The sequence below is a fragment of the Bison bison genome, unplaced genomic scaffold (genome assembly GCF_000754665.1).
Source record: "Bison bison bison isolate TAMUID 2011002044 unplaced genomic scaffold, Bison_UMD1.0 scf7180017864043, whole genome shotgun sequence".
Taxonomy (NCBI): Eukaryota; Metazoa; Chordata; class Mammalia; order Artiodactyla; family Bovidae; genus Bison; species Bison bison.
In genome coordinates, this window is record NW_011494615.1 from 9,946,668 (window position 1) to 9,956,644 (window position 9,977).

The following is a 9,977-nucleotide window of genomic DNA, read 5'->3' on the forward strand; positions in this document are numbered from 1 at the left end:
TACTATTGAGGGAAGCTTCAGGTTCACCGCAAAATCGAATGGAAATTACAGAATTTCCATACCATATACCCCCTCCCCCCATGCAGACCGCCTCCCCCCGCCCCGCATCAACACCCTGCATCTGTGTGAGGCATTTGTTAAAACCAGTAAAGCAACACAAAACATCACCGTTGACCACAGTCAGCCAGAGCGAGGTTCATGGTGAGGTACAGGATCAGGGTTCTGACCAAGCGTCCATCATTACAGCCCCCACAAGGTCACTGCCCTGAACTTCCTGTGTGTGTGCCTCATAGGCCCTCCTTCCTTTCCTGAGCCCCCAACAACCACTGATCTCTTAACTGTCTCAACGGTATTGCCTTTTCCAGAGAGTCAGAGCTGGAATCATATGTGTGTGTTACAGTCAGTCCTGTCCAACTCTGCGACGCCATGGACTGTAGCCCAACAGGCTCCTCCGTCCTTGGGGATTCTCCAGGCAAGAATACTGGAGTGGGTTGCCATGCCCTTCTCCAGGGGATCTTCCTGACCCAGGGATCGAACCCGGGGCTCCTGCACTGTAGGCGGATTCCTTATTATCTGAGCCACCAGCATTCCTATTTCAATAGGACTGACTATCCCGGTTGGAGTGACATGTGGGCATTAGCCTGGTTGCATTAGTCAAGTCCACATGCTTTGTAAGGATCCAAGCCCATCTTCCAGTAGTTTCAAGGACACTCTCTGCTAGGCCCTTCCTCTCCAGCTTCAGCCTGGACCCTGGCAAACAGCTGTCTTCGTATGTCCTGCAGGCTGTATCAGGGGGCTTGACCTAACCCCCTAAAGGCCCCACTCAAAAAAGGCCCATCCAGAAAATGCTGTCCACAACAGACGACAAGGGTCTTCTCTCACAGCTTTAACTCTCATTTTGCATTGCAAATGTTTTTGTTAGTTCAAGTTGTTTTTTGGAAATAAGGCAGACACAGACTAAATACGTAGCCCAAAGAGTGGAAACAGACTGTGCCTCTCAGAGCCCGACCCTGTCACTGGGGGGCCCGCACATGGGTGGCCCCAGGGGATGGACCCATTCCAGCCCTTCCCTGAGAGCAGCACTTTCCTGTCTGCAGTCTGAGCAACAGCACCCCACACCCAGGACCTGCCCTCCCTTCCTGCCCCCTGCGTGAGCCCATGATGTTGGATTAATTGTATAATTCCCCTAATTGATGGTATTGATTGATGGCCCTGTTAAGAGTGGAGTGTTATTGTTGGTACACACGTAACATTTATTTTATTCTGGCACTGTAATTACAGGCAGTAAATTAAATTAAATATTAAGCATTAACTTGAAATCAATAGGGCAACAAATCTCATTAAGAGAAAAAAATGTATTATGCAAATTCTTTCCAGAATTTTATCATCATGAATAATGGCTATTCATTATAAGAACTGTATAGCAGAGGAGGCGACAGAGCTGAAGGAAACAATATTGCACCTTCTGAGTTTAGAGTGAACACAAAACAGCTTTGCATTTTCAAAGTCAAAGAGGCTCTGCTGAAACCACTGAAACCCGGGGAGAAACCCCAGGCCCCCACGGTTGGGTCCACAGCCTGTTGCAGGCTCTCCCCGATGTTAGCGGGCCTGCGCGCTGAAGCGGCTCTCAGCCAGGCAGGCACATACCAGGCTTCCTGCTCCATCTGTCTCCTTGCCACGCCTGACTGTGGTTTCGGCTTCCCATCTGCATTTGCCTTACCCTTAGGAAACCTAGGACTTAGCCCAGCCCTCCCTGGGTGAGGGAATTCATCCAAAGGCAGCCATAAAAGGTTTACGTCAATGGAAAGACAGGGTGTCGTGGGCTGGGAGCACAGGGGTGTGGTCCAGAGCTCCTCTCTGCTGTGTCAGACCATCCCTGCTCCCGCAGCCCACGGTCCTCCTCGCCCCTCCCCTGCCCCATCAAAATGCCCCCAGAGCAAAGAATGTGCTGCGGATGGACGGCCGCATCCACCGCCTGTCAGGAGGTTCTGGAAAGACAGATTTCCTGTTTGTTCCCCTGCCCTCTGCTCTTCTTTGCCTTTCTTCATCCCGGCCTCCTCCCCGACAGGCCTGCTGTGGCCTGAGCACACAGCAGCCCCTCGCAGGCCAGCTGGCAGACAATCCCTTCTTTCTCACAAGTAGTTCCTGCCAATATTGAAGGTTCCCAGAAGAAAACATTTGGAACCCAGAAGAGAACAAAACACAAACTCCCTATGGAAAGGATGAGTGGCAGAGGCTGTAAACAAAATATTTTAGTTCAGAACCAAGGGGTCTTAGACCATATGACAGGTGCCCGTCACATGTTCTGTGTGAGCCCTTTCTTACTTGTGGTGGGACATACAGTAACAAGGTCATCCCATTTTACTGAAACTCCTTTATGAAGAAAACCAAGCAGAATCACGGAACACATCCGATTGATGCCCATCAGCCTGGACTTCTCTGCTGCCTGAGCTGTCCCTCTCCCTCTGGGTGAATACGACAGTCCCTCCTCACCTGGTGGTTGAGCCAGGAGCTGGGAATCTCTGGTCGGCCTCGATCTCTCAGCACGTTGTCCTTCATGCTTTCCACACAGGGATGCTCCCGCACCTTAGACCCGAACGGAGGCTCATAGTCCTTCACTTCTGTTGGAGAGAGCGGGCGGACACAGGGCCTTGAGAAGGGTATGCACGGTTGGGATACTGTCAGGATTCGCCTGTGATTATGCTGGGGGTGGTTTTTAATTCTAATGGATTAATAAAATTATAAGGAGGGTCACAGAAGGACCTTGAAGTAGTCAACACGTGACTGTTCAGTGACCGTGAAGTGCTAACGGCTGGAGGCAGATCCGAGAACAAGATCAACAGGGTCAGGGGATACAGGCTTTAAGGATCGTGGTTCCTAGGAGGTAGAAAAATCTTCCATATTACAAAGGTTTGTGGCCCTACAAAGGTCCACAGCACATAAATAGATTTAATATGTGGTATTAAATTTCTTGCAGAGATTCAGCCATATAAAAAAGGAATGAAATTGATAGATGCTGCAACACAGATTATGCCAAATGAAATAAGCCAGACATTAAATGACAAATATTGTATGATTCCCCTTATGTAAGGTACCTAGATTAGGCTACTTCACAGAGGCAGAGAGGAGAATATACGTTGTTGGGGGATGGAGAGACTCTGTTCACTGGTACAGCATTTCAGCTGGGGGAGATGGAAAAGTTCTGGAAATGGATAACGATGATGATTATGATTACACACCATTGTGAATGTACTTAATGCTACCCAACTGCACCACTTTTTTAAAAATCGTAAACACTTAAAAATGGCTAAACTGGTGAATTTTATATCATGTATATTTTCCCACAGGAATAAAAAGTCGTGGGGAGTAGTGATTAAGGAAAAAAAAAAGTCTACAAAGTCTCCTTTCAATAGTAATAATGAAAAAGAGGTTCAGAAATGCTGTTTTAGTTAGCTGACAGAGGAGAGAGATTGATAACAAACAATTTAAAAATGTAATTTTCCTTCAGTGATACTCGCTAAAAAGAAAATAATGAAGGATGATGTAAACCCTTCATCAGAGTTTCAGGTTTCAACTAAGGTCCATTTATTTTCTTTTTTTAAGGGAAATTCATGTCACTTATTTTCTTCTAATTTTTTCCTATTGAAGTATAGTTGCTCAGTCACGTCCATCTCTTGTGGACTGGAGCCCACAAGGCTTCTCTGTCCATGGGATTTTCCAGGCAAGAATACTGGAGTGGTTTGCCATTTCCTCCTCCAGGGGATCTTCCCAACCCAGGGATCGAACCTGCATCTTTTAGATCTCCTGCACTGGCAGGGGGGCCATATTGTATCAGTTTCAGGTATACAACATAGTAACTCAGTGTTCTTGTAGGCTGTGCTCTGTACACAGTTGTAAACGCGAGCTATGTTTTCTATGCTGTCCATTGTATCCTTATAACTTATCTATCTCATTCCTGGTAGCCTGTATCTCTTAATCACCCTCGCCCATTTCCCCTCCCTTCACCCCTCACCCTGCTGGCAATGAGCAGCAGTTTATCTGCCTCTGTTTCATTCTATAGATTCCATATTTAAGTGAGATCAAGCAGTATTTGTCTTTCTCTGTCTGCCTTATTTCACTAAGCATAATATCCTCTAGCTCCATCCCTGTCATTGCAAATGGAAAAATTTCATTGTCTTTTATGGCTAATATTCCATAATGTGTGTGTGTGTGTACACACATACTTTTTTGCATGTAGTATGAAAAAACGTCATTTCACTCTTTCACGCGTAACTGTCCAGCTTTCCCAGCACCACTTATTGAAGAGAATGTCTTCTCTCTGTTGTCTATTCTTGCCTCCCGTGTTGTAGGTTAGTTGACCACAAGTGTGTGGGTTTATTTCTGGGCCCTCTATTCTGTTCCATTGGTCTGCATGTCTATTTTTGTGCCTGTACCACACCATTTTGATTACTGCTGCTTTGTAGTACAGTCTGAAGTCAGGGAGCATGATTCTTCCGGTTTTGTTCTTTTTCTCTCAAGATTACTTTGGCTATTTGGGGTCTTTGGTAGTTCCATACACATTTTAGGATTATTTTGTTCTAGTCCTGTAAAAAATGTCATGGGTATTTTGATAGGGATTCCATTAAATCTGCAGACTGCTTTGAATATTATGAACATTTTTACAATATTAATCTTTTATTCCATGAACATGGGATATCTTTCCATTTACCCTTATTCGATGCCTTATAGTGTTTAGAGTACAGGTAGTCTTCTACCCTTGGTTAAATTTATCCCTAGGTATTTTATTCTTATTTGATTGTAAATCAAATTATTTTCTTAATTTCTCTTTCCAATAGTTCATCATTAGTGTTTAGAAATGCAACAAATTTCTATGTATTAATCCTGCATCCTGCAACGTAACTGAATTCACTCATTAGTCCCATTGGGTTTTGGGTGGTGTCTTTAGGGTTTTCTACATATAATATCATGTCATCTGCAAATGGTGACCATTTCTTCTCTACTTATTTGGATGCGTCTTTTTTTCTTGTTTAACTGCTGTACCTAAAACTTCCAATAATATGTTAAATAGAAGTGGCAACCGTAGGCATACTTGTCATGTTCTTAATTTTAGATAAAAACCTTTCAGCTTTTCACAGCTGAGTATAATGTTAGCTGTAGATTTATCGTAAATGGTCTTTATTATGTTGAATTGTGTTCCCTCTGTATCATATTTGTTGAGAGTTTTTATCACAAATGAATGAATCTTAGGTCCTATCCAAAGTGGCCCATGCATAAACTCAAGGTGAAGATTAGAAAGGCTGTTAATTTAAGTGGGTGGGACAATACCCACATCAGTGGGTCGCAGGACAATTTAGAAACTAAAAGCACTACAGCACTGAAACATGTCTGGGCCCAAAGGGAAGAGTGGGCATGACTCAACAGTTTCCTCCAGAATAAATACAACCTTTGGCCTTTACTTCAAAATAACCCTGTTTAATGAGTGAAACTTTCAATAAATGGCCCCTACAGGCTTAGAATCGAAGAAGCATTTAAGGCAGAATGACATTTTGAAAAGAGATGGCTTGTTCTTGTTTATTTGACTTTCCCCCGTTCCCAGAGCCCTCTTGCATATTTATCTTCTTCAGCCTCACCCAGCTAGAAGGCTGGCAGAATACTGTTTCTTCCCTTAGTGGGATGGAGGCTTCTCCCACCCTCCTCATACCCCCTCGTCACTTTGAGACGAGCATAAACAACCTACTGTGTGTCTGCGTCTGCCTTCAAGAGCCTGCAGCCCCTGGATCTGTACTACTCTGGAGGTGAGATCTGAATGTTGATTTGGATAGTACTTAGATGTCTTATTTCTCTCTTCCATTCCCTTACATTTTTACCAGACTGTAAATTCCTCAGGACCAAGACACAGACTGAATTTTGTGTCTTAATTCCCTCCTGAAATTATGTCTTATACATAGGTGGCTTTCAATAGATATGAGCTGGCTTGGACTCAATCAAGAGCTGAGAACTGAGAATCACAGTTTGTTCTCATTAGGGTTTACTCTGACCTAAGCCTTCTCTTCTCTAAACTGAATGGGCTTCTGAACTGGATGACCTCCACGTCCGCACTCCAGAGCTGTCCTGTAACCCAATCTGATCAAATGATGGTGCTCTCTTGGTGCCACACCCTCAGGTGTGTATAATATAATGCGATGTGACGGGGTCTGTGTATGATATAAATTGCTCCTTAGACAATGTATTAGTCCGCTGACTCTCCCTTTCCAGCCGTTTTGGCTGCCACAGCAGGTGTGGCTGGCAGCCTGCCTAAACCCCCCTTACTGAGCCATAGGCACTAGCCCCCAGCTGCTGCAGGCATTGGGTCGTAAGGGCACACGCTCTCTCCCTTCTATGGAGAACTGCCCTTGGCTAATAGGAGCTTCCTGGCCTGGAGATTTCTAGAACATGACAGCCTCAGCCCTAGGGGCAGTCTGAAGCCAATGACAACATGGGAGTGTGAACAGTCTTAAGTGTCTTCCTCTGGAGGACATGACTGTGGTGCAGTTCATGTCTGGATCAGGATCAGTCCTGGGATCAGGCTGGTGGCAGTGCAGGTGGGGAAAAGTAAGACTGTGGCATTTTCCTCTTTGTGCCCTCGATTAAATAATGTGAAGAACAGCAGAGAAAGCAAGTCAAAGGGTAGATCAGAGAGTCTCATCTTTTAAGAATTCGGGGACTTCCCCGGCAGTCCAGTGGTTAGGACTCTGCTTCCACTGCAGGGACCACAGGTCTGATCCCTGGTCAGGGAACTAAGATTCTGTGTGCTGTGCACTGTGGCAAAAAAAAGAAAGAAAGAAAGAAAGAAAGAAATACCTCTATGAAAAAAGAATCAAGGAGCTTAAAGAGTAAGGTTAAGTTTAGCACTTAAAGTGCTATCAATATGCATCATAAGCAGGGACATGGTTAGTTGTGCCTGCCTGGATTCCATCACAAACTAGAGGTGAGGACTTGGAAGAGAGAGGGCACCACCTTGTGCCTCAGTTTCCATATCCACAGCACAAGAGAGAGCGTGAGTGCCGCCACCATCACTCAGCACAGAGCTCCCTCAGTACCTGCAGGGGCCGGTCCCAGGACCAGAGGCAGACGCCAACACCCACGGACGCCCAGTCTCCCACCCGATCCCCTGGATACGTGAGCTTTGCATCCGTGAGTCAAGCAGCTGTGGGTCATAAACTCAACACAAGATCCGTGAGCGGTTAGAGCCAGGAATGCAGAACCACAAATGCCAGTGGAAGGTACACTAACTGTCAACTGACAGCAGACGGAAGATAAACCCGGAGTCAGGGGTGTGATGCTGAGGTGTGTGTGCGCTCTGCGCCAGCGTCCCCAGTCCCCAGCAGGATCATGCTTCAGCTGTTCCCCAGGTGACCGCCTGGGGCTCACCAGCTCCCTCCACGGCCTGTCTCACTTCCTGTTCCTTCTCTCCTAGGCCTTTCCTGCCTTCTTTTCCCTACAGACTGCTGAACTTGGATTCCTCTTCAAGAGTCCGGCCGACCCAAGGGTTCGGTCCGTCCCCAGGCTGACACCCTGCTCCCCCAGCAGGACCACCTGCTGAGATCAGCCCCGCCCCCCACCGCCACCACCCAGGGCTAGGTGCACCAGGGACCCTGGGATCTCCTTGAAGGCTTCAAATAGCTGCCGCTCTAGGAAGCTTCTAGACCTCGCTGCTCTTCTTTCCACCCCCATCCCAGGCTCCCCTGAGGGCCAGGGCCTCACCCCCACCCCTTGGCATCTCTTTATCTGGTTGGAGGCTGGCAGAAGAAAAGTCCGCACCTCGAGCTCTGGTGCTCAGAGGGGCCTGGGCAATAGGGATGCTCCTCTTAAAGTCAGCATCTGGTCCACAGCTGCTGTTTTGATCGTGGTTCCAACTTCACAGGGCTGCAAAATTGTTGGCAGTTTTCCCCAGAGCGGAACCCTTTTATATCTGTCTTCCTTCCAAATTATCCTGCCTCAAAACGCAGGAAGAGGAAGGTTGCTATCCCAGGCTCTCTTCACTCCTCTCCCACCCTCTTCCCTGCCCCCACCCCACTCCTTTCCTTTCATTTTTTCTGCCTCACAGGCTGCAGCAGGCTGAGTTTGTTTCTCATCGTCTTGTGAAAATACTTGCTCAGCTGGCTGCTGTGTGTCAGCTGCTATTCAAAGGCTGACATGGCTAGGGATCTGAAAGTCAGGCGGCCTGGGGGCCAGTGTGGCTGGGTGACATGAACACTGCCTGCCGTGCTCCCAGAGGGGGGCCCTGAAAGGACCCGCCTTCCTCTGCCTCCCACACACTACACACAGACTCCTGCACGGACACCAGACGAACCAAAGCCAGGACAGAGATTTCTTTGTAAGAGAGCCAGTCTCCAGGTTTGTCCTGGAGAGATGGTGAGTTCATGACTTACTCCTTTATAAAACAATAACACACCAGCCAGCTCCTTCCATCTCGTTCCCTCCTTAAACAACTCTGAAAAACCTGTTTTCTTGGTTTTTCTGTTGCATACTTCCAGATGACCTAAGTCTCTGAAATAACAGTCTCTGTTATTAGCTATGCCCAACTTGGGTTTTCTTTCTGCAACCATCATCCCCAGCCCTGATACTGACACATTACTTGTCTTTCTAGCATATTTTGTTATTGTTCAGTTACTAAGTCGTGTCTGAGTCTTTGGCAACCTTATGGACTGCAGCACGCTGTATTAGCTCTTCATTAGACACTCTGTCCCTTGAGGACAAAGATTCTTCTCACTGCTGCACTCTCAGCATTTTAAAAAATTTTATATTGGTCTGTAGTTGATTAAAAATGTTGTACCAGCATCAGGTGTACAGCAAAGTGATTCATTGATACATATATATGTGTCTATTCTTTTTCAATTTCTTTTCCCATTTAGGTTATCACAGAATATTGAATAGAGTTCCCTGTAATATACAGTAGGTCCTTCTTGGTTATCTATCTGATATATAGCAGTGTGTATATTTCAATCCCAAACTCCCCATTTATCCTTCTCTATCACCTTTCCCTTTAATAACCATAGTTTTTCTAAGTCTGTGAGTCTGTTTTTTAATTCATTTGTATCTTTTAAGGTTCCACATATAAGCAACATATCATTTGTCTTTTTCTGTCTGAACTTATTTTACTTAGTATAATCACCTCCAGGTCCATCCATGTGGCTGCAAATGGCATTGTGTCTCTTTTTCATGGCTGAGTATTATTCCATCGTATATATGAACTACATATTCTTTATCCATTCATCTAGCAATGGATATTTAGGTTGCCTCCATGTCTTGACTATTTTAAATAGTGCTGCAATGGACACTGGGATGTTACACATTTTTTTGAACCATGGTTTTCTCCAGATGTATGCCCAGGACTGGGATCACTGGATCATATGGTAGCTTTATTTTTGGTTTTATAAGGAAGCACCATACTGTTCTCCCAGTAACAGTTTAGGAGGGTTCACTTTTCTCCACAGCCTCTCTAACATTTATAGTTTGCTCTGACTGGTGTGAGGTGCTATCTCTTTGTAGTTTTGATTTGTGTTTCTCTAGTGATTACTCCAATCCTTTGGCCACCTGATGTGAAGAGCTGACTCATTGGAAAAGACCCTGATGCTGGGAAAGATTGGGGGCAGGAGGAGAAGGGGACTACAGAAGATGAGATGGCTGGATGGCATCACTGACTCGATGGACATGAGTTTGGGTGAACTCTGGGAGTTGGTGATGGACAAGGAGGCCTGGCGTGCTGCAGTCCATGGGGTCGCAAAGAGTCACACACGACTGAGCGACTGAACTGAACTGAGTGATTAGCAGTATTGACCATCTTTTCATGTTCTTTTTGGCCATCTCTATGGCTTCTTAACTTATATGCAGAGTACATCATGAGAAATGCTGGACTGGAAGAAACACAAGTTGGAATCAAGATTGCCAGGAGAAATGTCAATAACCTCAGATATGCAGATGACACCCTTATGGCA

General features: G+C 45.9%; 1 protein-coding gene across 1 annotated transcript in view; it reads right to left on the reverse strand.

Moving 5' to 3' along the window:
- TGFBR2 (transforming growth factor, beta receptor II (70/80kDa)) overlaps positions 1 to 9,977 on the reverse strand; it is a 74,692-nt gene that overhangs the window by 2,900 nt on the left and 61,815 nt on the right. Inside the window, exon 6 of the mRNA XM_010835564.1 lies at positions 2,494 to 2,621. Coding sequence (XP_010833866.1) covers positions 2,494 to 2,621 — 128 coding nt within the window. The remainder of the gene's footprint in view (positions 1 to 2,493; positions 2,622 to 9,977) is intronic.